Source organism: Aedes aegypti, chromosome 1 (assembly GCF_002204515.2).
Source record: "Aedes aegypti strain LVP_AGWG chromosome 1, AaegL5.0 Primary Assembly, whole genome shotgun sequence".
Classification (NCBI taxonomy): domain Eukaryota; kingdom Metazoa; phylum Arthropoda; class Insecta; order Diptera; family Culicidae; genus Aedes; species Aedes aegypti.
The window spans coordinates 155,003,554-155,021,930 of record NC_035107.1 but is presented as its reverse complement, the minus strand read 5'-3'; the positions used below and the strand labels follow the sequence as shown (position 1 = coordinate 155,021,930).

General features: G+C 47.1%; 1 protein-coding gene across 1 annotated transcript in view; it reads right to left on the bottom strand.

Annotated features, from left to right (window-relative positions):
- Positions 1–4,031: 4,031 nt before the first annotated feature.
- LOC5577888 (tetraspanin-2) overlaps positions 4,032–18,377 on the bottom strand; it is a 111,470-nt gene continuing 97,124 nt past the window's right edge. Inside the window, exons 5-6 of the mRNA XM_021851621.1 lie at positions 4,289–4,350; positions 4,032–4,225 (exon numbers count right to left, since the gene is read on the bottom strand). Coding sequence (XP_021707313.1) covers positions 4,069–4,225; positions 4,289–4,350 — 219 coding nt within the window. The 3' untranslated portion in view covers positions 4,032–4,068. The remainder of the gene's footprint in view (positions 4,226–4,288; positions 4,351–18,377) is intronic.

Here is an 18,377-nt window from a genome sequence, read left to right as displayed (position 1 = left end):
CCTCGTAAGCAAAGCGGCAACACTGATGTGTAGAGAATGGCGAATGACGCATGCGCCGGTAGGGCAGTCGGCGAGCGCGCCAAATAGCAAAGGAAGAGAGGGAGAATGGAAAGTTTACCATTCATCCGTAATGTGATGTTCGATCCGTTCAGACGTGTTTATTAAAGCTTTCTCGTTGCGTACAGTAGTCAAGTTGTAGTTGTTTCTTTCCTACCGAAATCCTGGTTCCGCGTTCCGCTTCGGTGACCCTGTTCTGCGTTGTGGTGTGTCCACCTCTGCCCAACAGGAACAGCTGTGTCGGTCTCAAGAAACGCGTAAGTTCTATCAGAAGCTCAACGCATCCCGCAACGGCTTCGTGCTGCGAGCCGAGATCTGCAGGGATAAGGATGGGAGCATTTTGACGGACGAGCGTGAGGTGATCAAAAGGTGGAAGCAGCACTTCGACGAGCACCTGAATGGCGCTGAGAGCACAGGCAATGAAGGACGGGACAGCGGAGGAAATGCCTTCGTCAGTACTGCGGAGGATGGAAACCAACCAGCCCCCACGTTGAGGGAGGTTAAGGATGCCATTCACCAGCTCAAGAACAAAAAAGCTGCTGGTAAGGATGGTCCCGGAGCTGAACTCATAAAGATGGGTCCGGAGAGGCTGGCCATTTGTCTGCACCGGCTGATAGGCACAATCTGGGAAACAGCTACCGGAGGAGTGGAAGGAAGGGGTAATATGCCCCATCTACAAGAAAGGCGACAAGTTAGATTGTGAGAACTTTCGAGCGATCACCATTCTAAATGCGGCCTACAAAATATTATCCCAGTTCATCTTCCGTCGTCTGTCACCTGTAGTAAACGACTTTGTGGGAAGTTATCAAGCCGGCTTCGTTGACGGCCGATCGACAACGGACCAGATCTTTACTGTACGGCAAATCCTCCAAAAATGTCGTGAATACCAGGTCCCAACGCATCATCTTTTCATCGATTTCAAGGCGGCATACGACAGTATCGACCGCGTAGAGCTATGGAAAATCATGGACGAGAACAGCTTTCCCGGGAAGCTCACGAGACTGATAAGAGCGACGATTAAAGGTGTGCAAAATTGTGTGAAGGTTTCAGGCGAACACTCCAGTTCGTTTGGATCCCACCGGGGACTACGACAAGGTGATAGACTTTCGTGCCTGTTGTTCAATATTGCGCTAGAAGGTGTTATGCGGAGAGGAGCCGGGCTCAACAGCCAGAGTACGATTTTTACGAGATCCAGTCAATTTGTTTGCTTCGCGGATGATATGGACATTGCGCGAGGCAGCAAAAGTTGGACTGGTGGTGAATGCGTCCAAGACAAAGTACATGCTAGCTGGTGGAGCCGAGCGCGACAGGGCTCGCCTAGGTAGCAGTGTTACGATAGACGGGGATACGTTCGAGGTGGTCGGCGAGTTCGTCTACCTTGGATCTTTACTGACGGCTGACAATAACGTTAGCCGTGAAATACGGAGGCGCATCATCAGTGCACAATGGTCGGGCTCCATATAAAGGAGCGGCCAAAACTACCAAAACACTATTTTGAGATTTTTATGATTTTTATCATTTTAAAATATACCTCATGTATTATATTATTATGATTCTTAATTGAAATTGAACTAATATTTAAATTTCTTTTACTTTTATTACGTCAAACTGACTGAAGTCAACAAGTTGAAAAATGTAACAATAAAATAAAGTACAAAATTCATATTTAAGGAATGCAATATTTTCTCAAAGTTACACACTATCTGAAAGCTTATGGTTCAACACTTTTATCGAGCATGAGGATGGAAAAAAATATTTGGTTGAAGTTTTTATACCGTTCAATATTACACTTTGGTAATTTTGATGATTTTGAACGTGAAAAACAACTCTTGTCGCGTCATGTCGCCGCCATTTCGAATATTGCACTTTAAAATGCATCCTTAGATCTTACAAAAAAAGTTTAATTTTTTTGCAGAAATTTGCTGATTTGCTAGTTAGAGCTATTTGAATAATTCAATATTTTCATACATTTTGACGATATTTTTCATACAAAGTTGATATAAAATATATTTAACCACTCTTCATACATATTTTGATCAAACTCGTTAAAATACAAACAAAATTTGTGCTTTCAGCCAAGTTTGATTGCATTTCTAATAAAAATTTTTTTTTTTTAAAGGTTACGTAATATGTGAATAACCCCTTCTGAAACAATAAAAACACCAAATAACATATTCAGATTACATATTTCATCGATTAAAGCGATAAAACTAGTTTTGGCCAAATTTCGTTTTTTTTTCGACCATTGTGCAGTGGAAGTCGGGCCTACTATGGCCTCCAGAAGACGCTGCGGTCAAAAAAGATTCACGCCCGCACCAAATGTACCATGTACAAAACGCTCATAAGGCCGGTAGTTCTCTATGGGCATGAAACGTGGACGATGCTCGAGGAGGACCTGCAAGCACTTGGAGTCTTCGAACGTCGGGTGCTTAGGACGATCTTTGGCGATGGTCAGGAAAACGGTGTGTGGCGGCGAAGGATGAACCACGAGTTCGCCCAACTCTACGACGAACCCAGTATCCAGAAGGTGGCCAAAGCTGGAAGGATACGATGGGCAGGGCATGTTTCAAGAATGCCGGACAGCAACCCTGCAAAGATGGTGATCGCTTCGGATCCGGTTGGTACAAGAAGGCGTGGAGCGCAGCGAGCTAAGTGTGCAGATCAAGTGCGTATCGATTTGACGAGCGTGGGGAAGAACCGAGGAGAGATGCGGCCACGAACCGAGTACTGTGGCGTGAAATTGTTAATTCAGTATTATCTGTATAGATGTTAACTAAATAAATAAATTATAAGCTTATTGTAATAATTCGCAGATAATTTTGTTTTTATAAAACTCCCTGAAGAGTTTAACAATTGAGAAATAAAACTCAGAAGAATTTAACTGTAAAAACCACTGACATTCCCAGTGTTAATATTGTAAATTCGGTCAATCATTAGTAAATTCAATTGACCGAAGTTGGATTTTTTTCGGAATCTATGCGAGATACCCTAATTTGGAAGTACCGTAAGGACGCCATTCACCGCTCATGCTCCATTCACCGCTCATAGAGTTATTTTAAAAAATCTGAACAAATTTTCGCTATAAAAGTTTTTATTATGTATTGGTATACCAAGAAGGGTTGTATCAAAATGAAATCTATATGATTTTATCTTAAATTTTTTTTCTATAAAATAATTATGGGCTGTTTAAGGCAATATATATGAGTTCAACAATGATTTTACTATGGCAGATCAAAAAATGCTTCTTGTCTGCTAATGTTAAATATGTTGTCGTACTACAGTACAAAGATAATAATCAGCTAATGGAAGTAAATTGATTCCAACTAGTACTGTGTATAGGGCCTTTCTTATACTTAGGATGAGCGGTGAATGGCGCCCTAAACTTGTATAATGGTACCGAATGACATGTATGCCTGTCATTCGGTACCATTATACATTTTTCACATTTCAACTTTTTTCCTACAAAAACAAATGGTTTATCTTGCGTTTAGCGCAAAAAGCTATGAAAAATATCAAACGACGGATTTTTGACAGAAATTAACATGTTGAAATGCTGTTAAATGAGCGGTGAATGGTGTCCTTACTGTAGGGCACATTAGAGCACATCCGGGCGCGAATCGAATGCACCACTTCCAAAATTAAGTATCTCGCATATATTTTAAGAAAACCCAACTTCGGTGAGAAACTGTTTCTAAGAACTAGAACAATTTCACAAAACTGTGGAAAATACCAGAAAAGTTTGATCGTAAGATGTAGATTTTCTGTTGAATTCAACAAACGATTCTTTAAAACAACTAATAAGTTGATTGTTCGTTTTGATAGTTGTTGTTACAACCAATAATCTAGGTTGTTTCAAACTAAGAAGAATCGTTAGATGTAACCAAAATTCAATCAAAAACAAACAAACTAATTGGTTGAATCAAGCAATGTTTTGTTTATTAATTTGATGCTTTGTTTTACATTTTGTATTTCACTTTTTTTTTATTTAATTAAAACCACGTTTGTAACATTCTACGTTTTATGTAACGAAGTATTTACATTCCAAGAATAACAGATCCATCTGAATCGATTATAACTTCCACCCATATGGTCCGGCCCGTCCAGCCACCCTCTATGAATCCGGGTCAACCCAAATGCCGCGTGAATTGAAGGGCGGAGTTGATACAAGCTGTTAGGAAATCAAAAAATAATTTAAATGAGGCCAAATTTGTTTTGTTTTAAGCTACTTTACCTGTTCCGTATTAAAATTTCTTCGTAGAAATGTGCGTTTTCGGACGATTTCCCTCGATTTTCCTAAAATATTCAATATGAAAACTAGAATGGAATCGGATGGAACAAAACAGAAAGATGTTTCAACTAACATTATTGCAGGATTTTGATGCTAAACACGATTTAAAGATAATTTATACACACTCCGAAAAAATCATGTGATTTTAGGTCTTTTGGATGCACATAAAAGAAGCGAGTCGTATGACGTGAATTTATGTCACATTTCAAATACCACAGCGTCTGATTCGGGAAATGCCGATCATAGTGACATCGTTTTCGTGTCCTCTAACGTGTAAAATTACATTTTTTGTTCAATTCATCTTCAAGGACACATTTTTGTGTCGTTTTATCATTTAGATCATGTGTCATTCAGTCATACTATGAATTACGTCCACAGTAATTTCCATTATTTTTAAGAGTGTAGATGTCCTGGCAATATTAGACAAAATTACTACAACTGCGCGAAGAAAACTGAAACAACGTAAATTGCTAGTTAGTTTCAAACTGAATTATGACTCAGTTTTTCTCCTAACAAAATATTAGGTTGAATCAAAGCGTTTTAGTGTTGCATCATCTTGAAAATATAGTTTGTTTCCTGGATCATGACAACCTAATGTTTGGTGAAAATAAAAAAAGATTTGTTAAAATCAACAAAAATGTTGTTTGAACATAAACACAAATTTAGGTCGTTTCAATGTAAAATGCATTGGTAGAAACAACCTAATCCGAATGTCAACATCAAACTAAATTTGTTGCTTTGAAACAACAATTTTCAATGTTGAAACAACTATTTTTATGGGTCGTGAAACAACAAAACATTTGGTTGTTTCAAACTAAGCTGTTTTTCCTCCGTGATAGAATATATCCATGCAAAAATATGTAAAAATGTATAGATGTTAATACACTTTGGAACCTAATGTATATATGTAGTTTTCACTACAAAATATTCACTGTAAACCTTTAATGTATAAAGCAAAAGAACACATCTCGCGTTTTGTTTCAAAAGGGCGTAACTGAAATTATTAATTTATTCTCATCAATTTTCTCCTAAGCGACACGTGCGTAGCCACCACGGATTTAGCTAAACAACTGTCATATTGATTCAGCAGAAACTGGTTAGATTCCATCGTCTTTTGTAGTTGGGTAACAAAACGTCGAAGGGACAAAACGTCGAAAGGTGAAAATTGAAATGGAACGAAAAGTTATTGGAAGAATAATTCTCTTCCGAAAGAATAAATAATTCGATATTTTTTCTTTTCGATGTTTTATTCCTTTGGACGGTTCGGCGTTCAACGTTTGTTGTTTTTTGATAACATCAAGAACGTTTTGTCAATTTATATAAGAATCTGAGAAAATTTTAAACCGTGGAGATTATAAGCCAATGCGGCAATTTCAAAATTACAGGAGAAATACATGATTTTGTGGAAATATTGTAGTTTTGGAACAAACAGTTACTATCAATTTTGAGCACACTTATTTTTTTTGAAAGTATGCAACGAATTAGAAAAGTTATACAGATGATAAAATTATCAAACTTTGGTAGAAACAGAATATTTTTGTATTATATGATAATTTATGAAAATATTGTAGTTCTCTCAATAAAATTTCATCGATTATGTTGTGGAAAGTTGATAATCCTAAATATGAGAATATTTTAAAATCACAAAATCCAGAATCATTGCAATAAATTTCAAACTGTTGTTAGGATCGTCGAGTCTAGTACACGATAATGAAGACGGCCTTACAGTTGAGGTCAAAATACGCGTATCTGTCACAGGATACAAACTCTAGTGGAATTAAAATGGTATAGCAATAAATTCGATTTTTCATTGTTTTGTGAAAATGTTGTAATTCTTTGAAAAACTGTTACGTTAGATATGTTAAGCCAATATGAAAAAGTATGCCAAGTATAGTTTTAACTCAAATGAAGCCAAATAACACAGAAGTGATCAGAATCGTATGACCGTGTAACCAACTGTGGGTAGAAGATGGAAATTTGCTGCGTGGGTTACTCGCTTGAATCACCTGCAATGAGGAAAATTATCCTGCATCTGACACATCATCGGATCAACTTCCGTCAACGCTCACGATCAGCTCGTGTCGAAGGAAAGAAATCATTCTTAGTGGAGCCGTCGAGAAGCATCATCGTGCTGCGGCGTGAGAGTGCCGATGTGCAAAAGAATAGCACAGTAATTTGCTGGTGCCGGCTGGGAAACAGCCTCGTGCCGCGAACTGTAGTGACGAAGCGGAAAGTGCAAATTGTGGCTGGAAGGAATTTGGATCCCCAATCGACGGGCAAGTTGTCGAATCACAGTGGCCGTTCAGCACACCAGAGGCATTGTGGGGAGGGGAAGTTTCGACCCCACCAAGATCGACAGCTGGACAGTGCAGAAGGTAAGAAGGCAAACCAGCAATCTGGCGCAAAAGCTAATATCGGTCTCTATCCACTCATAGTGATTGTGCAGAAGGCACGCTGGGTGCGCAAACCTAACCCCAACGCAGAGAAGACCGCTGGCCACAAAGCTCACGGAGAGAGTCAGTCAAGAGCGCACATTGAACGAACGGCAGGTAAGACGACAACAATCTTGCTCGATTCAATGCTGATATGATCGTCAAATTCCCAGATCAGCGTAACGCCAAGCGGCTGCGACCCCACCGGAGCGAGTTCGGTGCCACGGTTTGCAAGCAGGGATCTAGAGGAACAGACGACAGCCCAGACAAGGAGGCGCAAACTCAATTTTACGAACAATCCAACAAGAAAGGCCTTCCATAGAAGTGAGTAGCGCTATGATCATGCGTTGAGCTCATGCTGATACCTGCGTAATCGACGCAGGGCCTTTTCTTTTTTCTTTTCTGTTTCTTCTTCGTGCGCTTCATTAGCTCCAGCCCGAACGCAGACCGAACAACTGAGAGAAACTCTTTCCTTGACGGCTCCAGCGAATTCCGGACACACCGGGTGGTCAGCACCTACCCGTTACGGCACAGAACCGGGTGGCAAGCCACACGGATGAGCCGAAGAGTTGCCATCGATTGGGGTTGGCTCCTCGCAACGCGGATCGCCGATGGTGAGCAGTAAAAGGGTCCGTGGCTGCCATGCAGGTCACCACAGCACAGTCAACCGTAACCCACGTCAGCATGTTCCGGTCCGTGAGTAAAAAACTAAGAAAATTGTTAGAATAAGCAAAGAAGATAGGCAGATAGGGCCAGTGAGGAATGAGAAGGAATAAAATTGGCTCATTGTTGATGAATATGTAAATCATTGTGTTGGCGTTTGATTTGTGCTAGCCGAGGTGGTCATAAGCTTTCCTTCTGCTTAGACCCAACTCCACAACATTGGCGCCCAACCAAAACGAACCATTTTAGTTTATGGTTTGTAGTTTTTTAGAATTTGTGTTGAGTTTGTAGCACAATTCTGTTATTTAGTAGCACATTTGTAGAACCTACCATTTTATTAGTTCTTGTCTAGTTGGCTAATTAAGACCATTTGGATCATGGATCCAGCAAGCCTGTCAGAAGAAGAGATTGGTTACGAATTGGCGTTGCGCCATGTTAACAATCTAGGAGCACTTCCTCGCAGGGCAAGAGCCGTTCGCTTGCGTGCTCTCATGCAGGAAGATGAGATTAGAGGCATAATTTATGACAATTCCTCCCATGTTATGGATGCGGGGGACAACATCAGTCAATGTCAAACTCGTGTGCGCGAATTACTACCGGAAGTGGAAGCAGCAATGAAACGCGGAGATCTGCTGGCCGTCCGTCTTCTACGATCGCGATTAATTCACTATCGGAATAGATTGGATATCATCGATCCGCCGGAGGTTTTCGTCGACACGCACGCCACATTATCACTACTAGTGCAGTTTTCGTTAGAGGATGTGGACGAGGCGCTGGGAAGAACGAAGAAAAGTGCTGGACCAGTGAACAGTGAAAACGTGAACCGAAGCAGCACCGGTGCAGTTCCAAAAAGGCCCAATCAGACTTCCATATCCGCTGAAGCAGATTTTCGAGGGTTCGACGCAGAGGGAAACCCGTCTTTTCGGTCAAGTTCATCGAACCATGTGAGCATCGAACAAGCTGGACAGCCGCAACGACAGTCCACATCCCCAGCGATTGAAGCTTTGGAGAATCGGTCGCAGCGAATGAACTCAACTCAACACGACAACGAAAGGGGAGCCGAATCCTTGGAAGCCTTGTCCAAAGACAAATTAAAGACCTCCATGTCCCTTGCAGTTGCCCAAAATTTTATGGCTCATATGGTAATCTAGAATGCCGTGAAAAGTGTACTGCGATCTGTCAAACTTGGGTACCTTTTGTACTACCGAGGGACCAAATGCAGTACTAGAAGTGGTACCCATTCTGAGCCCGAGTGTGACGGACCTGCCTTGTCTATCAGCCGTGGAAGAGGTCGAGGATCGTTAAGGCAGCGTGTGGCAACCAGCAATAGATTCACCATGGAGAAAGATTTCGGCCGGCGTGAACCAACGATTAGCAGCATACCACCTCCGCCGTATGAACCACCTAGAGTAGAAGCAGGTGAAGCTGACGCCAGAGAAGATTACTACCAACTTCGAGCCGATCTTCTACGACAGTTGAACCAGAGACCGCAAGAATACTTTCCGAGGCCGCTGTTAGAAGAAAGAAGAACATTGAAGGCGATCCACAATTGGCCGTTCAGGTATAAAGGCGAGAAAGACGGTTCATCGCTGAATACTTTCCTGCAACGCGTAGAAATCTTCGCAGCATTCGAGGGAGTTCCTGAAGACGTATTGTTGAAGAACGTTAAGCACCTGCTAATGGACGATGCGCTCGACTGGTACAGCAACGTTTACGTGACTGGAGAGTTGGTATCCTGGGATGATTTCAAGCGCCTTATCAGGCACGAATTTCTCCCAGCGAGCTACGCCTACATCCTGAGAGCAGAGGCATACCATCGCCTGCAGGGTGAGGATGAGCCGTTCAGCAAGTTCTACCAGGACATTACCACTCTGTTCCAGTACGTCGATCCTCCGATGACCGATCCAGAGAAGCTGTTCATCATCAAGAAGAACATGAACTCCACCTACGCTCCCATCGCAGCATCACACCACTCTACACGCTTGTTGGTAAAAGCGTGCAAGGAGCTAGATGAACTTCGAAAACTGCAACAGCACCAACGAAGAATCTCCTTGCCATATGGAGCACTCATCGAGCCAGCACTAGCCACACCGAATTCTTCATTGCGTTCGTCAAAGCTTCAACAACCGCTTCAAAGATTTGGAAAGGTCCATGCGTTGGAAACGGAGAAGCTGCAAAGCTATGGAGACAACGGGTCGCTGCCATCGTACATTCCGGAAGCCGAGCAGTCAATGCAAGAGGAAGAGAAGGTGGACCAGCGAATGGAAGCCATACTCCAGCAAGTGAACGCGCTGAAGCTAAGGTTCGATCGACGAGAAGCAGGAACAAGACAGCCGTCCAACCAATTTCCACAACAACCAGTAGCCAATTCCGGCAACCAACAAGCTGTTGATGCTTCAAATGCACGGCCATCTCCAGCAGTGATGATGTGTTGGAACTGTGATGAAGAAGGACACCGTTTCGTGGACTGTGCCAAGCCACAAGCAGTGCTATTCTGCTACCGCTGTGGTCAAAAGGGATTCTCTCTGCGAAGTTGCCCGACCTGTCGTCAACGCTCGGGAAACGCGCAAGCGGGGAACCAGTAACCGAGGGTATGGAGTCCTCGCTTCACCATAACGATCCCTCAGTAATACCCGACTTAGTTCAAATCAGTTCACTGATTATCAATCCCGACAATGACAATCGTCCACATGCAGTGGTGGAAGTACTAGGGAAGCAAGTCACTGGCATCCTCGATAGCGGAGCCAACTGCTCTATTTTGGGAGGCGACAACGTAAAGATGGCACAAAAACTGGGCTTGCAGAAAATAGCACTAATTGGAGGCATAAGAACAGCAGATGGCACGGAGCATCGCATCCAATCATACACTCGTTTGCCAATAGCCTACAACAACAAGAATGAAGTCGTGACAATGTTGCTACTCCCTACGCTGCCGACATGTGTGATCTTCGGAATGAACTTCTGGAACGCATTCAGCATCAAACCTGTCTGTTGCACGATAAACCTGGAGCCTGGCATTGAAGGTGATCCTCAGCAAGTCTCGATGAAGTCGCTGTCCGAAGAAGAAAAGCGAAGATTGGAAGAAGCCATAAGCCACTTCCCAAAAGCAGAACCCGGAAAGTTGGGGAGAACGGACCGATACGTCCATCGCATTGATGTCGGAGATGCAAAGCCTCGGAAGCAAAGGTACTATCCCATGTCGAAGTACGTGCTAGATGAGGTGAATAAGGAGATTGACAGGATGCTGGAACTCGACGTGATAGAGGAAGCGCTGTATTCACCATGGAATAATTCTCTAGTGGCAGTAAAAAAGAAGACCGGCCAGTACAGAGTCTGCCTAGATGCCCGCCACCTAAACTCGGTGATGGTGAACGAGGGGTATCCCATTCCACAGATATCTGCGATCATGAATAACCTCAGCGGATGCAACTACATATCAGCGATCGACCTCAAGGATGCATTCTGGCAACTGCCTTTAGAAGAGAAATCCCGTCAGGTAACAGCGTTCACGGTGCCACAAAGAGGTCATTTCCAATTTAAAGTGGTACCATTTGGGTTATGCACAGCGAGTCAGGCACTGGCGCGGCTGATAACCCATCTATTCGCAGATCTGGAGCCTCATGTGTTCCACTACCTCGATGATATCATCATCTGTTCAAGATCGATCGAAGAACACATTGAGATGCTTGAAAAGGTGGCTAAGCGGCTGAGGGATGCCGGTCTGACCATATCCGCAGAAAAATCCAAGTTTTGCTTGGAGGAGATGAAGTATCTGGGCTATGTGTTGAATCAGAGCGGATGGAATGTAGATCAGGAGAACATCGAGTGCATCGTGCGCTTCCCAGCTCCTCAATGCCGGAAAGAGGTGCAGCGATTCCTAGGGATGTGCAATTGGTACCGCAGGTTCATAGCGGACTTCTCCAAAATACCGCTGACAGAGCTGACGAAAACAAAAACGAAGTTCCGATGGACGAAGGATGCAGAAGATGCGTTCCTGAAACTAAAGTCAGCACTCGTATCAGCGCCTGTGTTAGCAATGCCGGATCACTCCAAACCATTTGCAATTGCATGCGACGCGAGCGACGTAGCCATTGGGGCGGTGTTGACGCAGGAAACAGACAGTGAAGAGCACCCAATTGCTTATTTCTCTCAGAAACTGTCGTCGTCGGAGCGGAAGTACTCAGTAACCGAAAGAGAGTGCCTAGCCGTGATAAGAGCAATAGAGAAATTTCGAGGGTACGTAGAAGGCACAAAATTTACTGTACACTGCGACCACTGAGCCTTGAGCTATTTGCGGTCGATGAAAAACCCAACAGCGCTCATGAGCCGGTGGATACTGAGACTAAACGCATTCGATTTCGATATAAAGTACCGGAAGGGCGAAATCAACATTGTTCCGGACGCGCTTTCCAGAATTGTTAGTACGCTGGTGTTTTCCTCAGATGCCGCCGTCGATCAGTGGTATCAGAAGCTAATGGAGAGAGTGCAGGAGTCCGGGGACAAATTTCCGGATTTTCGTGTGGTAAACCAAGAGCTTTACAAGAACTGCAGCAGCAAAAATGAAGAAGGAGCCTTGACACACAAGTGGAAGAAGGTCGTGCCGCTCAACCAGCGAGCTGGAGTGATTGCGAAGTTCCATGATTCAGCCTCAGGAGCTCACCTTGGCTTCCAAAAGACATGGCAGAAGCTGCAGAACCACTTCTATTGGCCGAAAATGATGGAGGACGTAGCACGGTACGTTGGGGCGTGCGAAACATGCAAAGCAAGCAAGGCGCCGAACAGAACGATGATGCCGAACATGGGTGGCCCTAAACCTGCTCGCGTGCCATGGGAGTTGGTTTCGGTAGACTTCGTAGGCCCATTCACCCGTTCTCGCGCCGGAAACACAGTGATGCTTGTCGTGGTAGACTGGGTGACCAAGTACGTCGTCGTTCATCCCATGCGTTCAGCAGATTCGGCGAAAATGGTGGATTTCCTAGAACAGCACGTCTTCTTGCGGTACTCTCGACCTCGTATCATCCTCTCGGACAATGGGAAGCAATTCCTGTTAGCAACATTCAAGGCTTTGATCTCCAAGCATAACATCATCCATATGAAGACCGCGTTCTACTGTCCGATGGTGAACAATGCGGAAAGGGTGAACAGAGTCCTGATCACTTGCATACGAGCCCTGTTAGACGAAGATCACCGTCAGCCGTGTAGTTCCGGCGTATAGAATAGAACTACGGACGACCTGTTCCGGTGGTAAGAGTCCAAAAAACGGGGTAACCCCAATTCAAGGTGTGATGCGAAAAACCGTGCTGAGGAATGAATGGTCGAAGGGGTGAAAAAGATGTTCGGCCGTTAACGGAGCCTGTGGGGCACCTGGGCACTCCTCACAGTATTTTGTCCCTTACCGCGTTAATGCAGGGCTCTGGCGTGGTGGACCTCTTTTCCCGTGCTACTCGTGGGATCCAATCATGAATACAAACTAGGTCTCCGTTGAGGAGAGCGGAAGCAGGAGGAGGCAGCAGTGCACGTAGTGCCAGTGCTGGAAACCATATTTCATCCCCGGCTAACGCATCGGGTGAGGTTATGGATGCGTGGTTGATGAGGGCCATCAATAAAAGTAGAGATGGGCTCTCTGCGATGGAAGTGGCTGCACAGCAGCTCGACTCCATAATTGACTTTGCGTCCTCGAAGTCCAACATCAGCAAGGACCTCAAGCAGGCCCTGTTCAGACTTCGTAAGTCGATGTTCGCGGCCAAGCAGAACCATGCTGAACCCATGGCGACTGTGGCTGCGGCAGAACCCGTTGAATTGAAGGTGCCGAAGTCTACCCAGACGGAGCCCTTCGTCTTCGCGGGTAGCCCCAAAAGTGCGGAAGCGAATGCTTACAACAAGCAATCGCAGAAGCGCGCGTAGCAGCCGTCAGGGGAGGAGCTACCCGGCGGCGCTCGCAAGGCCAGGCGGATATTAACCCCGAAAACCGGCAGAAGTGCCGGAAAATCGGACCCCAGCCAGGCGTCCCGGAAAGCCGAGAAGGGTGGGCCCGAAAAGGCTGGCCCCTCACGGAGTGATGGGAACAGGGGGTTGCGACCTTTGAGAGGTCCTCAATCACCACAGGTTAGGGCGGATCAGGGGGGGACGCCCCCTGGACAACCGTAGTGAGAAAGAAGAAGAAGGAGAAGCAGGAAGTTCAGGAGCGCAGGGATACCAGGCCTAAGAAAACTAGGAGGGTAGGTGCCAAGCGCGAAAAGGGTGATGCGATCATCATCAAGACGGTAGAGTCCAAGTACTCGGAAGTCCTGAAGGCGATGCGCAGTGACGCGGAGCTCGCAGATCTTGGAGCCGACGTACGCAGTGTCAGACGCACTCGTACAGGTGAAATGATTCTCGAGCTTAAGCGCGACAAGGAGCGCAAGGACGCCACCTACAAAAGTTTGGCGGAAGAGGTCCTTGGCGAGGGTGTTGAAGTGAGGGCTCTGACGCAGTCAGTGACTCTGAAGGTGATGAACCTTGACGAGATCACCAACGCAGAAGAGCTCGTCACAGCACTGCGGCAACAGTGCGAGATTCAGGTAACCACCGCTGCCGTTCAGCTACGGAAAGGTCCGGCAGGTACTCAGGTGGCCTTAGTACACCTACCTGTGGCGGACGCAAATAAGTCCGCTAAGGTAGGCAAGATCAAGGTTGGTTGGTCAGTATGCTCACTGAACATACATGAGCAACCGGTGATCTGCTTTAGGTGTAGGGAACCAGGACACAAGTCCTGGGGCTGTAAAGGCCCTGATAGGACCAAGTTGTGTAGGCGTTGTGGTGAGGAAGGTCATAAGGCACTAGGCTGCAAGAACCCTCCCAAGTGCTTGATTTGTTCCGGCAAGTCCGTGAACAACAATCATCCAACGGGAGGCTCAAGGTGCCCGACCTTCAAACGAGCCATTAACGAAAAGTCACAGTGCAGGTAACGCAGCTGAACCTGAACCACTGTGACGCAGCTCAGCAACTGCTGTACCAGGCAGTTGCTGAGTGGGGGACGGACATCGCCATCATATCGGACCCATACCGAGTACCCGCCGGCAACGGCAACTGGGTCGTGGATGGATCCGGAAAAATGGCGGCGATATGGACGACGGGTAAATACCCCGTCCATGAGTTGGTGTCTACTACCTACGAGGGCTTCGTGATCGCCAAGGTCCTCTTTTGTAGCTGCTATGCGCCTCCGAGTTGGTCGACCGAGCGGTTCACGCAGATGCTGGACTGCATGACGACCGTGTTGACAGGGCGAAGGCCAGTAGTAATAGCGGGTGACTTCAATGCCTGGGCCGTGGAATGGGGAAGCCGTATCACGAACCAGCGAGGTCAAATCCTGCTAGAGGCACTGGTCGTGCTAGATGTCGATCTGGCTAATGTTGGTACCAAAAGTACCTTCAGCCGAAACGGAGCGGAGTCGATTATCGACGTTACTTTTTGTAGTCCTGGCCTAACGAGTAGTTCGAACTGGAGGGTAGACAATGCCTACACTCACAGCGACCACCTGGCGGTTCGCTACAGTATCGACTACAACAACAGCAGGCAGCGCGTAGAGGAAGCGGCTAGGTCACGGTCAAGCCCTCGTAGGTGGAAGACATCGTACTTCAATAACGAAGTACTTAGGGAGGCGCTCCGTCGTGAGCGTAACCTACTCGGCCTAAGCGGGGACGAACTGGTAGCGGTGCTTTCGCGTGCGTGCGATGCGACCATGCCTAGGAAAGTCCACCCTAGAAATGGGAGACCACCGACGTACTGGTGGACTCAAGCAATTGCGAACCTGCGCCGTGCCTGCCTACGGCCCAGGAGGCGGATGCAGCGAGCACGTACCGAGCAGGAGCGTGAAGAACGACGGGCGGTGTTCACCGCTGCCAAAGTCACGCTGAAGTCCGAGATAAGGGCAAGCAAAAAGGCCTGCTTTGAGAGAATCTGTCAGAGTGCCAACGCGAACCCGTGGGGTGATGCCTACAGGATCGTTATGGCGAAGACAAGAGGTGCAATTGCTCCTACGGAGCAATCTCCACAGATGCTGGAGGGGATCATCGAGGGGCTCTTTCCGCGCCACAACCCTAGCCCATGGCCTCCTTTTGTAGGACAGCCGGGGATTGGGGCTGGCGATGAGGATAGAGTAACCGATGAGGAACTTGTAGGGATTGCAAAATCCCTAAGCATGGGGAAGGCACCAGGTCCGGACGGAGTTCCAAACCTGGCCCTCAAAGTCGCAATCTTGGAGGCTCCCGGTATGTTCAGATCTGCTATGCAGATATGCCTGGACGAGGGAGTATTTCCAGATGCGCGGAAGAGGCAGAGCCTGGTACTATTGCCAAAGGCGGGGAAACCACCTGGTGACCCGTCGGCGTATAGACCAATATGCTTGATTGACACGGCGGGGAAGGTGCTCGAGAAGATCATCCTCAACAGACTGTTGAGGTACACTGAGAGTGTAAATGGTCTCTCAAGCAACCAGTTCGGCTTCCGGAAAGGGAAGTCCACCGTAGACGCTATTCTGACGGTTAAGAAAACCGCTGAGATAGCACTCCAGCGTAAGAGGAGGGGGATTCGCTACTGCGTAGTAGTGACTCTGGATGTAAGGAACGCATTTAATAGTGCCAGTTGGGCGGCTATTGCCGATGCGCTCCTGCGTCTGGGGATACCCGAATACCTGTACAAGATTCTCGGAAGTTACTTCCAGAATCGGGTATTAGTCTATGACACAGAGGTGGGTCGGAAGTGCTTTCACATAACCTCAGGAGTCCCGCAAGGTTCCATCCTGGGCCCGGTGTTATGGAATGTCATGTACGACGAGGTGTTGAGATTAAAATTCCCGGCGGGTGTGGTCATCGTTGGCTTTGCCGACGATATTACGTTGGAGGTCTACGGTGAATCGATCGAAGAAGTGGAATTGACTGCAGCCCACTCGATCGCAATTGTGGAGGAGTGGATGAGCTCCAGGAAACTGGAATTGGCTCACCACAAAACTGAGGCGGTTGTTGTCAACAACCGAAAGTCGGTGCAGCAAGCGGTGATCAGTGTAGGCGACTGCACGATCACTTCGAAGCGCTCCGTCAAACACTTGGGGGTGATGATCGACGATAAACTTACCTTCGGTAGCCACGTCGATTATGCCTGCAAGAGAGCCTCCACAGCTATTGTGGCACTGTCCCGGATGATGTCCAATAGCTCTGCGGTGTACGCCAGCAAGCGAAAGCTTCTGGCCAGTGTCGCCTCGTCCATACTGAGGTATGGTGGCCCGGCTTGGGGCACGGCCTTAAGTACCAAGAGCTACCGTAGCAAGCTAGAGAGTACTTATAGGCTAATGTGCCTGAGGGTTGCGAGCGCGTACCGTACCGTGTCACACGATGCACTCTGCGTCATCACCGGTATGGTGCCTATTGGTATCCTTATCATGGAAGACATAGAGTGCTTCGAAATGCGCGGCACAAGAGGCATACGCAGGACTGCCAGACTGGCCTCCATGGTCAAATGGCAGCGTGCGTGGGACAGTTCCACTAAGGGAGTGTGGACTCACAGGTTGATTCCGAGGTTAGATATCTGGGTCAATAGGCGCCATGGGGAACTAACATTCCACCTGACACAGGTCCTTTCGGGCCATGGTTGCTTTAGACAGTATCTACACCGTTTCGGTCATGCGGGTTCTCCCGAATGTCCAGTTTGTGCAGGTTTAGAGGAAACGGCGGAACACGTTTTGTTCGTGTGCCCGCGTTTCCGCACAATGCGTGACCGCATGTTAGCCACATGCGGTCGGGACACGACTCCGGACAATTTGGTCCAGAGGATGTGTGAAGACGAGTTTGGCTGGAATGCCGTTTCATCGGCTATCACCCACATCGTCTCGGAACTGCAAAGGAGGTGGCGAGTGGACTCGAGGAGTGGCTAGTGCAGACGCTAAACAACAGGTGGTCCAAGGGTTCGCAGTCGGCTACGTAGGTCATACCGGTGCCCTACGGTCGAAATCGACCCTTACAGCGATTAAGTGGCCGCGGGGAGAACATCCTGGTAGCGCTGCTGTCGTAGCGCCGGCCTACTGGGTTGGTACGAGCCTCTGGTTGTTCGGGGCAGGTGGAGGCCCTTTCGTCAGCAATCCCAGCTGGTGCTAGCTGATAGGGCCTGAGCCTTCAGAAGGTCAAATTGCGAAGCCCGCAGTATCAGTTCTTGATACCTGCGGTGCAGCTGGGCGCGGGCGTAGTGGTCGACCCTGCCCGCTTTCAGCGGACAACGGGAGGTGAGGACCACCTGGGAAGCTGGCAAAGCGCCAGCATGCTACCTTGGTGGACCCCCCTAAGCGTGTCATCGATGTTCGTTGCTGCATGGCTACGCAGCTAACCTGGAGGATGCGATGTGCAATAGCCCCTCTCCGAAGCAATGCCTTCTTGGTGGTCCCGGAGAGACGAAGGGTTTGGCGGCAATGGAAATGGTTTAGTGGGTCGGGGGTGTAATCCTGTTTACTGCTTGTATGTAGTAAATGGTCCCTAACCCCACACGGCGTCTGTTGAGCAGATTATCCCCCCATTGCTTAGAAGAAAAAAAAAAAAAAGACGAAGATCACCGTGGATGGGACGAAAACCTTCAAGCCATTGTAGCAGCCATCAACGGAGCAAAACATGAAGCCACCGGTGTCAGTCCGCACTTCGCAAACTTCGGTAGGGAGCTGATACTGCACACAAATCTCTACACTCAGCAGGAGTTAAACACGCCCGATGATCCGAAGGTAGCGCAGGAAGTACGTTTCTCGGCGATACGTCGAATCCACGAATTTATCATCCAGCGCATCAAGAACAACCACAAAAAGACAAAGCAGCGGTACAATCTGAGAACAAGGCAAATCGTATTCAAGGTCGGAGATCTCGTATGGCGAAGAACCTTCACGCAGTCATCCAAGATAGATCACATAAATCGCAAACTCGACT